Source organism: Phoca vitulina, unplaced genomic scaffold, assembly GCF_004348235.1.
Source record: "Phoca vitulina isolate PV1807 unplaced genomic scaffold, GSC_HSeal_1.0 scaffold3, whole genome shotgun sequence".
NCBI lineage: Eukaryota > Metazoa > Chordata > Mammalia > Carnivora > Phocidae > Phoca > Phoca vitulina.
The window spans coordinates 93,058,416-93,080,780 of record NW_022589706.1 but is presented as its reverse complement, the minus strand read 5'-3'; the positions used below and the strand labels follow the sequence as shown (position 1 = coordinate 93,080,780).

Sequence of the window (22,365 nt, the reverse complement as noted above, 5' to 3'; positions counted from 1 at the left end):
AGAAGTAACTGTTGAGAAATCTTCCATTGAGGACACAGTGGCTGGGAAGTTTTGCTGCCTCATGCATATCCAGGAGAGACTTAATGGAATGCTAAGATTCCAGTGACAACTATATTTTAGATTTGAAACACTGAAAGTTTGTGACTCTCTCATTATTATTCTGTTTAGAATTATTCTTATTGAAATGTCTTAAGTTATTATGGGTTTAGTAACAAGCCAAGCTGGGTACGGTTTCACTATTTAATAAGAATATAACCTGAATTACATGTAGTCAGAATGGCATGAAGCCTAGGAGAACACTTCCTTTTATGTAGAGACTCCGATTTTACTTTATTTTTTTAAGTGACATTCCTCCCCAATCTCAGCCCATAAGTATCACCTATTCATCCTAAAATAAGAAAATAAGAGAATTTGGGTAACTAGTACAAAAGCACCGTCAAATTCACCTTTTTTACTTATAAGACAGATGCTTCTTTCTCAGAGACTGGTTTTCATTTCCAACATACTATCAAAGCATCTGAGTTTATGTGCAATCTTCTGAAAGTAAGGGGGGGTCTTTCTAATGTCATTCAACAGGTCAAAGTCACCTATAAAGCCCATACAGAGTAGGCTCTTGCTAAATAGTTTGGGGAACACACAATTAACAGGTCTCAGGGAGTGGTATTTTGGGGTCTAATGAGACTGTGGAAACCATGCAGTACGGAAGGGAGGGTCCAGCGTGGATGTCAGACAAAGGTCTCGTTCCAAACCTATCCTACGACTTAAAAGCTTAATGACTGTCGGACAAGTTGTTTAGCCTCTCCGAGCTTCAGACACCTCACTTGTAAACTGGGAATAATACCTTCCTTTCAGCATCATTCTGAAGAGTAAATGAATTCGCAGTATAATCAGTTAGGAGTGCAAGTCCACATTGAATACGGAGTCCAATAATGAACACTGTGTGATCTTCGGCAAGTTATTTAGCCTATTCGTGCCTCTGAATCCCAACTATAATTTGTCAACTGGGGATAATGATAGTAGCTATTCCATAAGGACTACTGATTAAAAGACATAATCTGTGGTGATCACGTATGGGAACGGAGGGAGGTGTGGCTGAAATGGGTGAAGGATGTCAGAAGGTACAAACTTCCAGTTTTACGATAAATAAGTCTGGAGAATACAATGTAGAGCATGGTGACTATAGTTAATAATGCTATATTGTATATATGAAAGTTGCTAAGAAAGTAGATCTTAAAAATTCTCATGACAAGAAGAAAAATTTGTAACTGTGTGGTGATGGATGTTAACTACGCTTATCGTGGTGATCATTTCACAATAAATACAAATATCAAATCCTTATGTTATACACCTGAAATTCATATAATGTTACATGTGGATTATATCGCAATAAAAGAAAAGAGATAATCTATGAAAGATACTTGGCACAACTCAGGGCCCCAAATTTGTGTTCAGTTAATGTTAGCTATTGCTATAACTTATGGGAAATATTTAACACATAGTAGAAAGGTAATACATGAACCCCTCCCCCCCAGCCTCCTGCCTTTTCCTCGGGCCTCACGAGGTTGTTTGAATGGCTGCCCAGCTTCCCTCTCCAGCCATGTAATCCTGCACTGGATCATAATACTTGACTCGAGGACTTTGGGTGGTTTTGAAAACAGATTACTGCATCAAGTAAGGATATCAAAGATTCCCTGACTTCTAAACTGTCTGCTGAAGAACAAAATACTTTGCTGTTTGATATTTATTCCCAAGAAGAAAAATTTTCTCAGTTTATTCCTAGATTGCACACTACTTCTCAACTCAGAGCTAGCTGCAATCCTTTGTTTTTTGGTTTTGTTTTGTTTTTCCATGAATGAATCATTAATAGTTATCAAGGAGCTCAAGAAGTAGAGGCTGTGAAAGCAGGATTCCTCCATGGCACATATGAATGTTATTATTCTGGGTATTATTAGTGTTATCAGGTAGAGGAAGGAAGGTAGGCTGGAAAGTAGGTCCTTGGGACCACTTTTATTAGGGACCCTGAATGTATATTTCACCAGTCAAAAAACACACATAATTTAGATAAACATGCCAAGAATGAGGTAACAGGGGTAAAAGAAATTCTATGTATCAATAACAAAAAATGACTTAAACTATAGGACCCCATAATAAGCCTAACTTTCTTTTTGAGATATACTTTATTAGCTAGCAAACCTTATATAAAATCAGGAGTCGGAGAAATGTCTGACAGGATTTGATATTTTCAAATTAAATTTTTTCTTCACTCAATTGCCTCTGAGCAATAAGCTCTGTGATTTCCAAGTGCCAAGAGGTAATTTAGTGTACAGATATACATACCATAGAAACATATTAATTTTCTGAAAATTTAATAAACTGGCTGTACCTGATAATGTTAAGGAAAGAATAAGTCTGATTTGGGGGGCTCTTCCAGAAGACTGATTTTTATTGGCTTGCTGCTCCATAGGATAGACTATAATTTTCATACTTTTCTTTTTTCTTTTTTTTTTAACCGTAGAGGAAGAAAAGGAGACTGGCCTCTTTTAGTGATTTTGCCTGGTGTTTGGGTCCTGTGGGAATTTGTGAGTTTGCTTTATGGCCTTTGGCCAACCCTGGTGGGAAGTCTAGAGAAGAATTCAATTCTGCTTTTTCCCAGAATACTTGTTGACGAACTTAGTAGCACTGAAGTGTTGCATGAGTCTTTGTGTCCCCCAGAGTCCAGTGACTAGGGGACATGAGACCAGTGAGGGTCAGTGTGTCTGGGAATATAATGTTGGTTCTTAGAATTTATATATTTTTCTCATGAACTCTTAGCAATCTTTAAAACAAACTCAACAACTCTGATTTTAGGAGGGAATGAGCACCCTCGCTGCCCACTGCTTCCCTTTGAAGCATTTTAAGCATTTAGCTTTTCAGAAAACAATCACTTCTTGTTGATAACCATGACTTCAAATAGCCTTCCTGCTGGGCCGGTTGTGACTCATAAAACAGCAGTGGATTTCAGGAACTCACCCTTAGAATACGGGTGCTTGCGGCTTCTCAACTTTATAACTGGATAAAATGATACACAGCAAGGGCTTTTGCCTGAAAGGATAAATCCACCCTCAGACACTAACAGTCCTGTGTCTTCTTGGGCTCTTAAGAGGCTGAAAGTGCCAAAAGAGTGTCAGTGTTTGATATGCCTGTCAGCAGCACAACGACCTTCAAAGTTCTTTAACCTAGTAGCTGTAAATAGGACAGTGGTCCCAAGTTTGCTTTAAACGTAGATCATTTGTTTTTGACATCTCAGATGTGACTCTCACTGCCAAGCTAGAATTCAGGCTGTGTGATAATACTGAGCTGCCCTATGAAGAAGCCCTCTTCTAGAAAGGGGTTGGCACGATCTAGAAGAATTAAAGAACCCTGGCTTGCTTGAAAGAACTATGTGTAACTCGGATCGGTTTTCCTATAGTTAAATGAGTTGCTTCTTGTGCAGATTAAATGAGATACATGTTACCATTAACAATCATGCTAGATATATTTTGAAGTACAAACTTTTACATGCTCCAGAATGACAACCCAAATGTGTCTTATAAAATACATTCCTAAAAACTTATGCTTTATGCTACCAATGAATAGTCAAAATGCAGAAACAGTGTGATTCTTCCTCTCTCAAAACAGAATGTGTTTTTATCGAAATATTAGAAACAATATCATAAATGTTTTAAGATTGAAGTGTCAATGCTCAGATTCCCAGTCTTACCAGTTCTGTGATTCAGTCTATTCTCCTACAAGACTGAGAGGCTTATGCTGTGTTTCGATTTACATACGCCTCTCTTCCTAGAATATCTAGTGTTGTGCACATTCATCATGGCACAACGGTCCAGGAAGAGAGGTTTGAGACATTGTTAAGGGGAAACTCACGGGAAAAAAATGGCATGAGATCCTGCAGCAAGTCAGTGACTGTGACTACATTTTCTTTTATATGCGAGTGCCTGTAAACCATGCAGTGGATTCCTTGGGATAAGGTACATAAGGCCCCGAACATAACACAGGCCCTCAGTAAATGATCATTGCTATGGTGTTGATGATGAAAACTTGACTTCACAGGTGCTCTGCCTAGAAACTAAGCTGACAAAGGACAAGGGAAAAGGCAAGGTGCTAAAACTAAACCAAACCTGCCTCCTCATACCCCACAACCAACCAAACATCTGCTACCACAACAAAGCAAACAATACCCAGATTGCAAAGGGTGCCCCGTGGGCGGGAAGCTGAGGTCATGAGTTCTAAGTCTCCCACCTGCCACACTGACATCATTCCCATAACTCCAACCTGAAAGGTGGTACATACAGCTTATTCTGCATGCAAGTTCCCAGGAGGCTCTCTGGTTGAGGAGAAGAGGCAAAGGGAATCCCTCTTACTCCAGGGAGCTGGCTTGGGCCTTTTCTTTCCCACTCCCCCAGCCTCACGGTGTGGTTACACTCCATCACAGATATAGTTTGGGAGGATTCCACCCCTCCTCCATAATGTAGGACCATACGATTCAAGATGAGACCTATGCTTCTAGTTCCCGGTTGAGGTTGTGGATGCTTTGATTGCATGCCTGGCATGTTTCTTAGAAGCATTTTTGGGCACCCTATGACACTCCCAGTTATGCTAGTGGTGTGTTTAGTCATCAACTCCAAATAGTGGCTCTGCTAAGATTGCCACCTGTCCTACAGGAAATGGACTGAAAACACTTCTCATTCCTACATACCACAAACCCCTGGACAACTGGGAATATTTGTGGGTCATTACTAGCCCAGGCTACATTTGAACTGGTGATCTCAAATTAACTACGCTGTGTTCCATGATCTTTCCTCTACTTCATACTTCATTCTTTAAATGCTATGTCAAGAATGCAAAGTTATAAAAATGATCTCCTTTCCTGCTTCACCTTGTGAAACCTTTTTTGTTGTCCTATTAAAAAAGAATGCAAAATGCACAGCATTTAACAGACTTCCTTTGCAGGGAGCAAGTAATCCAAACAATAGTGTTATATAATGGATAGATTGCTTTTTCCTTTACCCTGTATTAATCTTCCTAATTGATTTCCAAAAAAGGCAAATGAGGGACCTAGCTGCATCCTGTGGTTGTAACCTCTAGGTAAACTGCCACCAAAAGGCAATGGAAGATTTTCCAGAAAAAAAGCAAAAGAAACAGCTCCATTGTCCTGTAGCTGACTTAATTCTTTTTGTGTGTTCTGTCGTAGAGTTTTACAATGTACAGACAAATGAATACGCTCACAAAAGGAAATTCAGAGGTTTGGGGGAGCAACAGAAGAGAAATATCAGCGAAACGACTTAGGTCAGAACAGTCCTACAGGGAAGATTATTTTTAAAAATATGTACATTAAACAGATAAAGAAGGAAGTGATATTTTAATAGGATAGTGAAAAATAGCAGGTTGACAGTGATAGCAGTAAAAGAACAGGAATACAGACATTTTCAGAGGATTAAAATGGTACCATGTACCCTCAAAGCCGGCAAGTTTTTATAAGAGGTCTCTAAGCATATCTCCTGTATTGAGTAGATGGTTTTCCTCGGAGCTGTCAAAAACGCTTTGTGGCTCTCTACATTAATTCCTGTTGAATATTTTCCATGGTTGGTCAGACTTGGACTTAAAATAGATATGAGGAAGGTCTTCAGGTTTACCGTCAGTAACATTATTAACTTCATAGGCAGCTGGATGATGGCATGGTGTGTGACCAATCCAAATTTACAAGGTAACCTTGCCTGAATCCTCCTGGTCCATCAAGTATAAATTACAAAGTGAAGGTACGAGAATAGAATTGCAAGGAACAGTGGGAGAAGCAGGGGCCAGAAAGCAAAACAAACACAAGGAAAACAATCTGTGAGGTCACTCAGAAGTGATGCTAATCATTGTGTGTTCTCACCCTACGGCCTCCGCACACATGGGGTTCCTCGTACTTCACAATCAGCCCCTGTAGTCATAACCCTTCACGCCTCAATCGTGTGCTTTCCCAAGGGAAAAGAATAGTCCTATGTACCTTTATCTGCAGCCTGCTCACCCTCTTTCACGTTATTCCTCTATACTGTACTCTACCACTTGCCTCGGCTGAAGAACACAAACTTACACTTTCATGCGCAATTGGTGATACACTCACTTCGTTTCTTAATCAACTGGGAAGAGAAGATGGAAATCCGTCTCTAAGGATAATTATCCTTCTTGCCCTATCTCATTTACTTTAAGGAAGTCTTCTGAAATGAGTTAATACATAGAAAACCTAATACATAATAAGTGCTCAGTAATCACTGACCCCCCTGTTCCTCACCCTTCTGATTAAACTATGTACATTTCAACAATCCCCAGAGCACCTCCTCTGCAACATCCAACAGGTGGCTGAGGTTGACAGACCAGAGCTGATCCCTGTCCTCAATAAATTTCTTATCCCTTACCACTAACATTAGAGATAAAGCACTACCTAAAAAGGAAATCTCCGTCAATACGTGTTATATTTTCACTACATTTGACCCTTTTCACCATAGAAGCAGAGCTGTTATGCTACGTAAAGCTGTGTGCAATGTCTGCTAACACCGATCACTGTCTTTCTTGTGACTAAAGCATAAATCCTAAGCATCCTGCTTACTTAATATAATGGCACATGTCTATTTTGGGGTGCTCCCATATTTTTTAAGTGTGCAAAGGAGATAAATGTGTTTTAAGTCAATCTGAGTTAGGTTTTTGACCCATTAAAAATAGTATGCTCCTTGGACCCAGATTGGGAAGTGACATCTGAAATTAAGTAAGTTGAGGACTTGCTAGGCATTCTCGGGGACTCAAGTAACACTGCAAACAACTTGTTTCAAGCAAAGTGGACACTCAGCTTCGGCTATAAGATTACTCTTCCGCGATAGATGGTTTCCACACCTGAACTGGGACACCACTTTTCTTGGCTGAGAACTTCGGCCTCGGTGCCACAAAGTAAGACGTAGCGGCTGATTCTTGCTTGGGAGAGGTGGCAATGCCCACGGGCACTGGGGACGCGCTCACCGGTGAGGTGGCCTCTGCAAAGAACGCAGGCGGAGAGCTGTATGCGGGCACCGAGTACACAGAGGAGGCCTGCGCGGTAGTGGGCGAGGCAGCGTTCACGGGCCGGGGAGGGCGAGCTTGCTTCATGGCCGGCACTGGACTGACCTTGGCGGACGACTTCTGGAGGGGACCATCCTTTGCATCTGGAGGTTGGAAAGTAAACAAGGATGCGTTTAGCTGATACGGTTGGTGCTTCATGACGTCCAAAGCATTGAGGGGTTTTTTGCCCTTTTTCTTGCTTGTCTTGGAGGCCTGTGGGGCTGGAGACTGAGACTTGAGAGCAGCCAGAGGGTAGGAGGGGGAGTGGATAGGATTGTAGGCCACGGGAGGAGGTGCGCGGACGTTGGAGGAGTACTTCCAGCCGGCCGGCAGGGACGGAGTGGGAGACTGGGCGCGAGCAGCATGGGCCTGCACCGTGTCTGAATCGACCACATACTTCTCCATCCTCGACTGCCTTTTTGCAAAGAGCTGGGCTCCTTTCCCACTCATTCCTGGAAGCTCATTGGATGGTCCCGCTGCACCAGCGTGAGCAGCGTTCACCGTTGCTGTGGGAGCCGCTGGCTTAGGTGTGTAGTTGGGACTGGCTACTGCTGGTTGTGGTCCTTTGAAGGGACCAGCCAGGGTCAGAGCGCTCGCGGGCCGGGCAGGAGCGTGGGCAGGCTGGGCTATTTTGATGGAGGAGACACGGGTGCCCTGCGACGGGTTGGACGTGGGGAAGGCTGGAGGCTGGGTCGGAGGCACGCCTGGGGACCAGACCGGAGACATTGGAGTTCCTGGTTGGGAGGACGAGGACTTGACTGCGGGTTTCGGAGCAACAGGAGGCGGAGTCTTTTGTTTTGCCGAGGAGCTCTGCATGAAATTACAAGCCTCTGCTCCTAAACTGAGGTAGTCTTCTTCGGGTCCGGAATCGACTCCGGCTCCAGCGCCCTTTTTGCCTTCCGAATTTTGAAGAAGTGACAAGAGTTCGGGATTTGGGCTTACTTTGGGCTCTTTAAAAGTGAACATGGGCTTCGTCGTGCTTCTCCTTTTGGCCTCCTGCAATATTCCTGTTCTTTTTGCGGGCACAGCGATCCTTTCATCCCGGGAGGCTATTCGCTCAGATGAGTCGTAAAAGGCTGGCTGGGACCAGGGGGCAGGCTGGGACCACGGAGGAGGCTGTGCCGGGCCAGCTACCGGACTTGATACCGCTCTGGAGAAGGCTTCAGGTGGAGGTGTGACTGCAGAATAAGGTGGAGGCGCCGGGAAGTCCGCCATGGGACTTGCCATGTTTCGGGTTGGGGAGAAGGGGGTCGCTGGCTGGTTCACAGACCCCGGGAAGGGTTTGGCTGTTCTGTTCATAGGGATCATCCTCTGGCCCTCTGCTGTTTCGGACAGCCCACTGAAGCCATTCTGTTGGGGCACATGGCCATGACCATGGCTCACCTCGATGTAGCTTCTGCTCACAGAGCTCTGCACTCTTACAGATTCCTCGTCCTTCCTTTGGTAAGAAGCCATGGTTCTCAGGCCCTCCGACTGTGCAGCATCGGGGTCTCTGCTTGGCACTCCACCCACCCTCTCCTCCTCTTTTTGGGCTGCGATCTGATCCATTCGCTCCCTCCTCTTGGCAAACATGAGGGCGCCCTTGCCTGAGGTGTCTGGCAACATCTCCATCCTGTCGCCTCTGTTCAGTTTCTTCTCGATGTCCACTAGTCCGGAATCCCAGTCAAAGTTCACAACTTGTGCGCTGTCGTCAATGTCAGACAATAACTCTTCATCCACCTCTGATTCACTCGTGCCCAGAAAGGCTACTTCACAGGTATCCTCTTTGTCACCTCCTTCCTCCTCGTCTGCCTCGCGCTCAAGTTCGCCAGTGCCGTAGCTGACTAGGGTGTATTTCTTGGCCCGCCTACGACGCTTCTTAAACATCAACACCCCCTTGGAGTTGGGGTTGGGGGCATCTGTAAGAAGGAGGGCAATGCTTTTGCATTTAGATTTTGCTTCTTTCACCTGCTTTTCTGATAGGCTTTCACTCCTCCTGAGCCCTAGGGAAAGTACAAAAATTAAATTGAGTTGATGAATTCCAAGAAGACCTCATAGCAACCCAGAAATCAACTCTCCTGGGGGAAAGTAAATATGGAAAAAACATGCTTACAATTGGCTGCTGAATTTTGAAGCAATCTAACTCATTTCTCTTTCTTGTTTCTTTTAAAATGTATACTTTTATGATGGTATACAATGAAATATATAACTGCACAACGGTCTGTTTCACTCACTCATATAAATACATCTTTATGTATGGTGATTAGAATATATGCAGTATATGGATCTTTCTACTTTGACAATAAATGTTGGCTACTAAAAGTCAATAGGATATAATCAAAACTAAAAAGGAGACAATTTAAGGACATAATATAGTCTGAAAAACAAGGTAAGACATACCTTGTACTTCCGTATTTAAAAAATAAAATGTCAATATAAAACTGTCTCCAAGCATTTTTTAAAAGTGGGAGTGGGGAGGGCAAGAAACTGTTATTTCAAAGTGTTTCAGCGTAATGAATTTAAATATTTAAGTTTTCTTCTTCTTTTTCTTCTTTTTTTTTTAAACTCTGACATCTCCCCAGAGTCCTTGTATTCATGGTGACTGGATTAATATAAATTCAAAAAACTGAATGAATAATAATTGAAGGCACTGAATCAATAATTGCTAATGATTTGGAACACGGGATCATTGTGAATACATGTAAGAAATTCAAGCTACTAAAGCTGTCTAGATAAATTTGTTTGAAATGGATTGCTATTTTGGAAATATAACACTGCTTCAGTCGCAGCAAGAATAAGCATAAATCTTAAGGAAATTTAAAAATTATGTGACTAGTGACCCTCTTAATTGTGGGTAAAAGCTGATGCAGAAATTCAGTCATTTAAAACGAGAGTTTGACAGTTTTAAAGTAACAACATTTATATTTAAATTTTTTATTTTCTCATGACTGTTATACAAAATAAATTGGTGGCAAACTAATGTATAGCATCAGTTAATTGTCATCATGTATTTAACGATAACGAGCATGATTCACAAGCAAGTTTAGAATTCTTCAAAATAGTTCAGTGGAAATTTCAGAAAAACTTTTTGCATATTTTATGACTGAAAATTAGGTGTTTTTTTTTTTTGTCCCTGGAAAAAATCAGACTTCATGATTCGTTTTTTTAAAAAATAAAATAGAATCAGAGTGAATAGTTTTCTAACAAAGTTACAGATATTCCCTGGCAATCGAATTTTATTTAGAGAAAACAGTAAAATACGTAATCATTACTAAATGTAACTCCTTCTTTTGACCAGTGTTATACAACTTCCTATTAAATTGACAGTCACAGTTGCACAGTTGTTGCTCACTTCACTGCCAACATGTAAAGTATGGGAGGGATGCCTTAACACACTTGTTTAATATGCCATAAATGTGATGCTTCAAGTCTAAGGACGATTAACAGCACTTGCCAATAAAGCTACAAATGGTTATGCTAAAGATATGCTCGGAAGGGAATAATGAGAGGTTAGAAGATTTAATATAGTACTTTGAATAACTGAGTTCATTACCATTGCGTATCATTCATACCTTCAAGTGCTTTTGCTAGTCAGCCTTTACCTCCTCAAATGAAATTCTAAAATTTGTTTAAAAAAAAAGAAAAAGAGAGAGAAGAAAATAACAAAAATCATAAAACCTAACTGACACTCTTATCTTCATTCTCCTTTCTGTAATCACTCCCTTGGGTAAAACAAAATACCGTAGACAGCCTTGAATTTAAATATATTTTACATTTGGGGACATTTAAATGCCTCCACGGGTCCCGGGAGACTGACTCGTGTGTCTAGAAGGTAGATGAAATGCTTTGCAGTCGAGTGAAGACATACAAAACGGAGAGGATCATGTAACTGCTCAGTATGCCATATGTCCTTGTCTGTCAAATTCACTTCTGCAAGCATCATCAAGCTGCACGACAATTTTTTTTTTTTTTCAAAATGAGGATCTGCTTTTAATATCAGTGGTGGAGCCTGTATTTTCAAGACACCACTCAGCAGCAGACTCAACCGTTTTTGACATTTAAACTCCGAGTCCACCTGACTTCAGATACTCCCCTCTGCTATTTTACCTGAAATCTTATAACATTCTGAGACAAATCAAAGAGACGCGTTAACAATATTATTTTCTTGAACAGCTCCTGGCCCTTTGGGGATAAAAGAAAGTGCCTTAAATACATTTAAATCTATGACAAACTTCCAACTTATTGCCTCCTCCATTTCAGAAATTGGTGTTCTCCACAATTTCCCATTTGTTATTCTGTGCATTAATTAAAAAAAAAAAAATTTTTTTTTAAACCACAGAGAGAGACATAAGAAAAATCTTAAAAAGAAAAAAAACATCCATGTAAGTAAAGCAGCAGCAAAATGCCCTAAGCTCCCAGGGCCCTTCCAGTAGCCCAGCAGGGGCCCTGGGCCGGACTTACGTGCGTGGCGCGCTCGGTGCTTGTGAGGTCGGCTGTGATCCCTTTCCGAGCGTGGATCTTCTCCCTGCTCTGTGCCTTCTGATGAGACTGCAAAGGATACCAGAGAAGGAGGTGCTTCTGACTGCCCTCCTTCCACTGGAGAATCCACACACCCCTTTCCTGCCTGAAGCCTGCACCCTTCCGTCTTCTGCCTGTCCAAGCAGCCGAGTATCACTTCCACTCGGGGCAGCCCCGAGTCTCCTGCTTCACTTCCCTGGATCACTTTTAACTCTTTGCCACTGGAGAGCTGGATTATCTTGCTGGACCTCAGAGAAGCCTCCCCTTTCTCCTTTGTGGGGACTGAATTTATGTGGACGATCCCACTGTGGTGTACATGGGGAGGATCTGGGTCAGGAGACTTGGATTTTTCAGCTCCCACGAGAGCCACCACGGGGACATTCGTGACCTTGTGTCTCTCTTGTGAAAGGGACAGTTGTAGCTCAACCACAGGGCCTGGCTGCCCAACTTCTGCCTTCTCCCTTAAGATAATCTCGTCTGCTAAGCGTCCTGTTTGGGAGTCAGGCTTCGGGGATGCCACATGGTAGCTCAGGCCTGTTTCTTCTTTTATGCTCCCAGAAAAACCAGGACCACTCCCTTGGTCCTCAGCTAGAGGAGCCCCACTCCTGACTGAGGCAACGTACAACTCTCTGTGCTGGTTCTTTGCGGCTGGTCGAATCTGCAGGGTGGTGCTTTCCACGCGCCCCTCATGAGTGAGATGCTCGGGGGGGTTGTTTTCAGTTTCAGAGATGGAAGTCTCATTTACTCCACTGGATGGTCTGCACACAGAAAAAGCAGTCCAGAAGGTTAAATCAGAGTGTTACACCTGCCAAAGGACTTTCTGACACTTTCATGATACATGATACAGTCAAAATATTTCCTCTTAAATGTCAACTGCAACATATTTGAGAGCAGAAGTTGGCAACATGTTTATATTATTATTTAAGGATCTTCCAAATAAACTTTTCTTTAAAGCAAAGCAAAAATGCTTACAAAAGATTATGGAACCTAAATCCATCTTAAATTCAGCTTTGATTTTTTAAAAGCACAGGTTATAGCTACACGGATGTCCAAACTTTATCTGTAATTATTTGGGTGTTTTCAAACAACCACGTTCGTTCTAATATGACAAAGCATTTCAGTGTCTTACTGACTCTAAGTTTAGGTCTGAACATTGCAATGTCATGTAAACATATTCAGCAGCTTCAGAGTAATATTAATATACAGATAATTCAAGTAATCCTTTTAGAGGCTGTGCTTTCTTGAAAGGAATGAAATAGAAGCTGTTTTTCAAGCTCCAGAGAGCATGTGTTTTGTAATAAGTGGACCCCAGCCCAGTACTCTTGTGTAAAGAGAAATCCTTTCCATGCTGCAATGAACCATTGAGTCATGGAGTATTTATAATCGGAGATGTCTCCCCTTCTCCCATTTGAACCTGTCTCTCGGAGCATTTCCTTATAGGATCTCTGAAGTCAAACTGTTCCTTTATCTCTCAGCTAAGAAGCCCAGCTCTGTTCACCACCATCCTTTGCTTTCGGCCTTAACCATTCCCAGCTGGTTTTGCGAATCTGGGTTTGCAAGAAGCAATGCCAGTTTAAGAGTCAAACGACTTCTTGCTAAAACGCTAATTTAAACTCTGCTTTTAGAAGAGAAGCATCACTCACAGAACAGCTGTAGAAGATGACTTCATGTCTCACATTTGTAAGTTTTTTTAAAAAAGCAGCAGTGTCCATCTCTGCCCCTTTCCTCCTCCCTCAAAATGCCCCCCTGATTAATGCCAGATCATCATTTGAAGGGAGTGAACCCCTACTCAAGGGGCTACCCAAAGGAATATACCTTAGAATCTGTCTGATAGAATTTCTGTCTGATAGAATTTCTGACTAATGTTCAAAATCATTGCTCCTAACTTTGCTTTTGACTGCATTTAGTAAAGCAAAACTAAACAAAAACAATAAAAAACTAACAGTCAAATGAATTGCGGCTTTCTTTAAGGAAGTAATCTGTAAAGCTTCCTGGTAATTAAAAAAAATTATAACACAGCATTTTAAAAACATGATGAGAGCAAATTAGATCTTTCTTATATAGGAAATGATTAATACACTCCATGCAACTAAACTTGATGGTACCTAAAGGTCAGAGAGTTTTAATTTAGGAGGGCCTCGGATGGAAGTAGATTAAATCACTTTGAATTATGTTAGCAATCAATTATGAAGCTGAGAAGAGAGTCATTTGAATTTATTCCAGTCTTACAGAGTATAATACAGGCAAATGGATCATATAAATGTTAACATTTACTGGTAGCAGAAGCAAAATGGATATACATGAATACAAATCATGAGAGCACTAAAGGTTAAAGATTTGTCCTTAAAATGCTCATTTCCTTTCAGTCTACATAGGGACAATGTTCAGATACCCAGAACGGTGGTGGTGATGATGATGATGATCATGATTGCCTTTGGGCTGATTTTAATTTGAGATTCCATTCAAATCTCATCAATTAATTATTTATTTTGCCAATGTCAAAATACTTAAGAGAAAATAATCATCATCATAATTCCAGTTATTAAAAGTAGCGGAGACCTAGTTAATTTATTTCTGGAAGTAAATATGTACCTAAGGCTCAGCTTTAAATCACCATGGATTTTCCCAGTGATAGCCATTGTAATCAAAACAAGAACCAGCAGGGAATGTCCCAGACCACAAATATGTTCCAAAGAAACTGGCCTCATTAAAAGAGTAAAGACACTAAAAAGGGAACAAATTAGAAAAGGTTTTCCCCTTATTTGGGATGTGATTAAACCTTTAACAAAGATGGAAGTCTTCAAATACCTCAGAGATTTATGGATGATAATGGCAAACGCTGTGTCCACCCTTGGCAAGACACGGTTTTCTTTTAAACGTTTAGTTTTCTTTTAAAAGCAAAGGGCAGCTTTATAATTAAGTAGGATCCTAAAGGCTTAGACATTGGGCTTGCTGGGTAAATATTTAGATGGGAGAGTCTAAGAATAGTGCTACATTTCTTTTATTTTCACAAGATTATGGCCCTACCGAGTTCATGTGTGAAATAGAATCAATAGTGAATGATTATCAGCAGGGTAATGCCACACGTCGTGTTTCTGCAGAGTTAAGACAAAACCTGGAGAGCTTTCAATTCTGTGTGAGATTGTCCTCTGGCATCTTCCTGAAGGCTGCTCTCCAGGAAGCCAGAACTTTCCTTTCTGGAGGCATTACGGTGCATGGTCGGAGCCTCACTTGCAAAGTCAGTAGGGATTTGTACATGGTCCTGTGGTTTGCACAGGACTGTAAAAATGCTGATGCTGTCGCTTTTTTGTGATTGCCCTTGTTTTCTTTTGTCTTAACCTTTAAAGTTTACTACTGCGTTTTTAAGCAATTAGGTAGGGAGGGTGGTATTTGGGGAGATCAAATTAACAAGTGATTTCCATTAGTAGTCCACAACCTTTATTCTAACCATCTGCTTTTGTCCATACCCAGAAGGTTTTGCTACAGGTCCTGACAAGCAGAAATCGAGCTGCTTTTAGGGGGTTTTGTTCTTTTCCTTCTCCTAGGCATTCTCTTTGTATAAAAAAAAAATTGTTGTACAGTGTAACAGTTTAACACTTAAACATTTTTTAATGGAATTGATTGCTGTTCTTTTTTTAAATTTGAATTCCAGTATAGTTAACATACAGTGTAATATTAGTTTCAGGTGTACAAAATAGTGATTCAACACTTCCATACACACCCAGTGCTCATCATGACAAGTACCCTTCTTAAGCCCCATCTCCTATCTCCCCCCCACCACCCCCACCACCACCACCCCACTGGTAACCATCAGTTTGTTCTCTAAAGTTAAGTTAAACATTTTTAATTCATCAGTAAATCTGGAATTATAATGTAGTGATCCTGACCCACCACAAAATCTTGACCTAGAAGTATTACATTATGTTCAACATACTGAGCTTTCTAAGGAGCTCGTCTAAAATACCTAAGATTTTCAACAAAGTTCATGACCCAAAAATTTTCAAGTTAATTCTCAATTAACCAGAAAATTAATTGCCATTTTTCAAATACGGTGGTTCTTCTGTTTAACTATACTACCCTTCTACAGAGCAACCCCAATTTCCCCATAAATGACAAATTATATATTTAGTAAAAGCTATAGTCATTCCCATCTAACTTCAGGAGAAAATCAATATTCCAACAAATCTTTTGTACCTTTTGATAAGCATTTGGAGAGAGTCCGTTATGCTCTCCATGAGCTTGATGACTTGGGGGTAGGTGAGGTCTGCACAAGGGTTGCCATTGATAGAAACCACTTCATCCCCCTCACAGAGCCCAGACCCAGAGGCTTTGCTCTGGCTTCGGATCTGAGTGGAGTGAAAAAAGAAAGAAAGAGTTAGAATCATATAACTTGTAAAAAAAAAAAAAAAATCCATGCCACCATCTCTGAGAAATGTTTATTTGGGAGGTAAATAGATCTGCAAAGTATAAAATCAGCCCTGGTTTTTAATCCATCTGTTGACCAAGAAGACCATCTTAAACCCTTCTGACCCCTTTCACGCACACAATGTATTATGCACCATCATGTCAACATTTAATTCATAGCATTGTAAGTGAATGGAAAAGGAACGTAAATCTATAGTAAAGGAACTGGAATAAAAGAAATAAAGAATAGAGAAGAATGAGGGCAGACATGTGAAAATAATTGAGTTTACATTAAAAATAATCGTCACACTGTGAAGTTTGATCCCAGTCAGAGAGTGACCGCTCACATTCAAAAAAATGTTAAAAGCTTTTCCATTGTGGAGGTGGGTTGAACACTGACTGAAGAAGGAGATGTAGGGCAGGACAATTTAAGGAGAGAGCAGTACAGCTAAATGAACTAATGAAAGCTGTCCCAGCATAATGGGGAAGTTAGGCAGCCAGGATATTAAGAACTATGTCAAAGAGAAAAATCCTTTATTGAAATCAACTATTGAAGTCTTGGTACGAAGCAAAGTTTAGCAAAAAAGAAAGAAAGAGAAAGACGATTTTGCAAATAATAAAAACATCCCTGCTATAACGATTGTATCATATTCTTGCCCAGAATGACGTGGAACAAAAAACTGGCTAAAAACCTAAAAGAGAACTTTCAGAACCTGGAAAAGAGAAATTTAGAGGAGTAGAATAATGGCAGAGAGCCCCCACCAGCTCCTTAGTGAGGAATAACTGGAGGTTTATATCACGTATAATTCGGATTATGGTAAAATGTCATGCCGATTATTCTCCCTCTGCCATTCCAGGTTCCTTCTCCCTCTCCTCGGTGCTACATCGTGCCAGTGGGGGACCAGCCTCTAGAGACAGCACTGGCTGAGCTCCCTGCAAGCTGCTCCCGTGGTTGGATTTGGTCAACAGTAAGCCCCAACAAGTGCTCAAAGAGCAAGAGGAATGAGAGATCAGGTAGACAGATGTTCTCCCTACTGAATGTGCTGGGTCGTGGTTTGGCAATGGCTCCATTCCTCCATCTAGAGAGTCACGGCTCCTGTCTGTCTGCCTCTCTCCCTTGCCTTAACTCTTGCGAGATTCCAATTAACGCGTACCATCTTCTTGCCTCTTCAGGCTTTTTATCTCCGGGTGCTTCATTATCATTTGGTGGTTCACTTAAACCTGCCTTTAGTCCCTGCATTATATTATCTTCAGTTAACCCTCTGAGCATGCCACCTATTTCCTGCTGGGACCCTAAGTGATACTAATGTGGTTAGATGTCACTTTATAATGTGAGTTTACTAGTTCTCCATGAGCCATGTAACATGTCATACAATCTGAAACTTAATGGCACTTTAAGATCCTATTCTAGATATTTTCCACCAAAATGATCCCTTTCTCACTATTAAAATCAAGATTCTTTTTTTTTTTTTAAAGATTTTATTTATTTATTTGACAGAGAGAGACACAGCGAGAGAGGGAACACAAGCAGGGGGAGTGGGAGAGGGACAAGCAAGCTTCCCGCGGAGCAGGGAGCCCTATGCAGGGCTCGATCCCAGGACCCTGGGATCATGACCTGAGCCGAAGGCAGACGCTTAACCACTGAGCCACCAAGGCGCCCCTAAAATCAAGATTCTGAGTCCAGAGAGATCAAAGCCTTGTCAGCAATACTTCTTGAAGAATGTTTTCATAGCCAGGCTCATTTCTGACTGGGCGTGAAACGTATTTCAACTTACCTCCAACAGCTGCCCACTAATCGATAATCCGCATGTTGACTAATAAGGTTTAAGTTTCTATCTCCAGGTGCATTTACATGTTAAGTGGCACTCTTGAAAGTAAAAGATACCTTTAAGTGCCAAAACAATGACACTTGTGAAGTTTAAAGTGATTCAGGTAGTTTTGCTCTGGGAAGGTCTGTCCTTTGATGGTCATAAATTATAATCTACAGTGGTTTCCTGTTTTCTGACAAAACTATCTCATTTTTGTTTTGGAAGAACATACTAGTTTATTGCAAAATATTTGCAAGGCTATAAGGAAGCAACAAAAGCAATGAGAAAGAGAATCCGCCCCCAATTTTGAAAAATATCTATTTACCTGCCAAATATATTTGTTTTGTTTTGTCTTGCATGAAATAATTAAAATAAAGACTCACAAGAGAGTTGTTAATAAGTCAGGGATAAAATAATATCCAACAGTGAACATTTAAGTTAAGGTTAGAGTTGTTTGTTCACATTTCAGTCATTTAAATTTATTTATTTATTTTTTTATAAAATAAGATGAGGTGGATAATAAAGCATTTTTTGAAGCATAAACCCATTCATTCAGTTGAGTCAGATGTACTAGAACACAGACAGGAAATTCATCCTTTGGAGGACCAAAGAGGTTTTATGTTTCTAAGACAGATGTATCATTACACCTTGTACCGCTCAAGGCCCAGTCTCAGGGGTGGGGAGAAGGGGTTTCCCTTTTATCGGCAGTAAGTTGTGTGAGTTTTAAGCAACTTCATGGGTTTGCAGAACAAGTTGAAAAACCGATCCTTGGAAGAGAAATAAATCCCCAGCTTAACAGAGCTGTCTATCATGCAAACGTTTTGCTTGATGGGAAAAGGGCAGTTCATCATTATGCTTGTCAAGTGGAGCTTTTAATGGTATCCGAATAAGCAAAAGCATTATGGGAGGAGTAGTTAGCATTCCTTCAGAGCATGCATTCTGAGGTCAACATTCAGAATCAACTGCGGCAATTGTGTTTCACTGACCTTTTACATCTGTCTGAACAGCAGGAAATATTTTCCTCAAGAACCATGTTAAATGTGGGGATACTGTCCTTGCCACAAAGGTTTTTCTGAAAGAACTACTCTTCTTCCATTTCTAATAGGACTACCAAAACAAACAAGATGGTACGACAGTGTCTATTACGCCCAGACATATCCTTTGCAATCACCAACTTCACCAATATGGCTCATTTATTAGTGTACAAAAGATCCTTACCTTATGTTGTGTGTAATCAGGTATTTTAGAATGTATATATTTGTGTATTATTACGTACATGAGTAAAAATTCTAACTCCCGAAAATATTCTTATTTGTGAAAATGAAATACACTGTCAGTAGTAAGTTTGGATATGCAGATCATTAGCGTTGACAATGCTGAATCTCAGTGAATTTATCAACCAGTCCTCTTCTTAGGCCATTAGTGCTAGAGTCATAAAATACGTAGTGGGAGAGAATGCCAACTCAGAAGGAAGAGAGAGTTCAATTGCGTAGCTCCAATGATTACTGACTGACTGAACTTAAATAAGTCATATTACACATTTGAGCTTTAGTTTTCTAAAGTGTAAAATAGAGCTAATGAATTTTATTTCTCTAGATGGTTAAAAAGGATTAGAAATAATATGTACTAAGTTTATGACACACGCACAGCTCCTAGAGGTACCCAAGAAGGGGCAAATGCATAAAAATGAGTTGGTTTCACACACACACACACACACACACACATACACACACACACACACACATGAAAGGAACATGCCAAGTAAAAAGAAAAGCTATAAAATGTTGGTACTTTGTCTACAAGGTGTTTGAAAATAACTGGGTTTATTTTCAGTTTTTATGCCTATATTTGGCATTAACTCATCATAATCTAAAGATAAATGTTATATCTGTCTTTTCCTCAGTAAGTACACATTTCATAACTGAGAGGTGAAAGAAGACAAGCCTATTTATTGTTTCCCAGCAGAAATAACAATACAAATATTTAAATACTAGGGGCTTATCTTCACTGAGCACTTACTATGCTAAGCCCTCTACATGCTTATACCGTTTATCCCTACAAAACCTCAATGAGAAGTATACGTACACTTCCATTTGTGAATGTTCAGATGGACTGCACCCAGGTGCCCCCTATCATGAATCTTAGGAGTGTAGAAACAATTAGCAGAGGCTGTAAGGAAAGTCAGGGAGGAAATAAAAACTTGCCCAGTCAGTCCATAACCTGGGAAAGAGAGATTTTGTTTTATTTGGTTTTCTTTCTTCTTCTTTTAAGATTTATATATATATATATATATATAAGGTATTCTTTAAAGATTGGAAAATAATCAATATTATGACCCAATATGTTAAAAGTTCAAACTTGAGTGTAATTATCTTTTGCAAACTGTGATTTGACTCAATACGAGCATGCAATGTATGCCTTTTTCTTGAGAACATTCCCTTAGACACTTCATTCCACATATAATATATTAGAGAAGGAGTTTCTATCCATAAAATACTGTATTTCCTATTAGCATCTCTCAGTTTGCTCAGACCACAGAACTAAGAGATACTGGTAATGTAAATATTTACCAAAGACTGTATTTTTTTGCTTACTGCTTCTTGATCCATACCAGGAGAGATTTATTTTACTACAACCAAGTGAAAATGGAAAATTAGAGCTTCTCTGGGAAATTCAACAACGTTATTTTCATTTCACAGAATAAATCTGGGAAAGGTTTCAGCTATGCTGATTTGGTTTTAGGAGTTAATAATTCCCTGGCAAAATGCAAAAAGTTTCTTTTTCTATTCTTTTATCATCACTTCATTTCTAAGACTTTCAGGACCGACTAGAAAGCAGGTATCAGATTTGAATTCTCATAGAACTTTGTAGTTGAACTATTTTTTGTCTTGTGTAAATGGCATATCAGTTGTGTCAGCTTGCTGCTGGTGAGACTAAATCTTGTCTCGGGGGCTGCATTTTCACGGATAGCTCATTGACAAGTCCTGTCAGAACATGTCACAGCAAATGGCAGAACCAAGACAAGTAGTAGATTCCACTACTCTATCTAGTAAAATATATGAAAAGGAAAGAGGAGATTAGCATAAATCTAACTTATCACAGGTGGGCTATTCTCAATCCATAACATGAAGTCCCAGGGACCTGGAGATAACTAAAAGAGGATGAGAGAGATGATCTCAGACAAGTAAAATTTCAGAAATTAAAACATTCTGATAGAAACTGGAAAGTAGTCTATGATCTAGCAGCTCTTTCTGAAGTTCCAGGCTTTCCTCAGTTTTCCGCTTCAGGCCTTCAACAAAATCCCCCTCGTATCTCTGAGACGAGACTTAATAAGCATTCCCTCAGCCCAGCTGGCTCTCACACGGAAGCCCCAGGTAGGTCTGCATTCCTCAGCTGACCAGAGAAATGGTCGGAATGGTCACTGGGAGGTACAGCAAGAGCAGTGATGATGGTAGATTAAGTTTTAGAAATTAAGGAAATAATCCGACTTTTAAAGGACCAGATTCTGAACTACAAACCTCCATCTTTGGTGGTGAGTTTCCTAGTACCAAAGATGAGGTCACAGGATGCTGGGAATTCAGGTTTACGGTGGTACGGTATTTCTGGAAATCAATAGCAAATAGCAGTATAGCTTCAGGATGACAAGGCAAAAGAAAACAAGGACCAGAATACAATGGAATAAAAGCAGTAAGAACCCCAGGAAACTCTTTATTGTGGGAAGCAAAAGGCATCTGGATCTTAGTGCGAAAATTCAAAGAGTGCAAAAATTCAAACAGTAAAATAGAGGGGGAGAAAAGACTTGAGAAAATACCTAGAATATGGTAAATAAATATGAAATATAACTAATAACTGAGTAAATCAAAAGTCAGTGGAGAAGACCGTGGCAGCGTTGGACGGACTGCTCAACTTGTGTCCCAAGCTCATTCGTGTGTGCCTTGGATGTCACAGAGGCTGAGAAGATACAGCATATCCCAGACTCTCCTGCAGCCAGGGCCCTGGGTGTGATGTAGTTCTAACCCAGCGGGTGTAGCTGCAAGAACACTTGTATTTGGGATTGAGTTCCGCGGAGAGGGACGTTAGACTGTGAGGCACCCATTTCGCTGGTGCAGATCTGGGAGACAATTTTACTCTGGATTCAACGCTTTTGCTGGCAGCTTCTTAATCCCAGATCAACGCTAAGGTGTGTAACCCTAGACCCAGCGCTGGGCCCAACGGCTCCGGACTCCCCCTGCTTCCGTATTGTGGCAAATGTTGCCAATCCCTTGGGTAGCCAGTCGTGCAGTGTTGTTTGAAGTCATTCCTGGAGGCCCTGCCTCAAGCCTGCCTTTCCAGATCGTTCAACAATTCTACAAGTACTTATTGAATTCCTTTCTGACTAAAATAACTAGAGAGGTTTCTATTTTCCACAAATGAACCCAGAACTGATACAGAATGATAGAATTAATGGCAAACACAGAAGGTTAAGAGAGGAGCGGCAGCTAGTCAGATACAGATAAGAAAAAAAGATGGATACAGACTCCGATACTTCAAGACAGGAGAGACAATGCAG

General features: G+C 40.7%; 1 protein-coding gene across 3 annotated transcripts in view; it reads right to left on the bottom strand.

Annotated features, from left to right (window-relative positions):
- SYNPO2 (synaptopodin 2) overlaps positions 1 to 22,365 on the bottom strand; it is a 163,775-nt gene that overhangs the window by 21,033 nt on the left and 120,377 nt on the right. Inside the window, exons 2-6 of one of the 3 annotated variants that reach the window (XM_032401096.1) lie at positions 15,799 to 15,950; positions 11,548 to 12,362; positions 6,905 to 9,089; positions 3,947 to 3,954; positions 1,908 to 2,019 (exon numbers count right to left, since the gene is read on the bottom strand). In XM_032401096.1, the coding sequence (XP_032256987.1) occupies positions 1,958 to 2,019; positions 3,947 to 3,954; positions 6,905 to 9,089; positions 11,548 to 12,362; positions 15,799 to 15,950 (3,222 nt within the window). In that variant the 3' untranslated portion in view covers positions 1,908 to 1,957. Of the gene's footprint in view, positions 1 to 1,907; positions 2,020 to 3,946; positions 3,955 to 6,904; positions 9,090 to 11,547; positions 12,363 to 15,798; positions 15,951 to 22,365 lie in introns of those variants that run through there. The other 2 variants (XM_032401095.1, XM_032401097.1) reach the window with 2 other exon arrangements.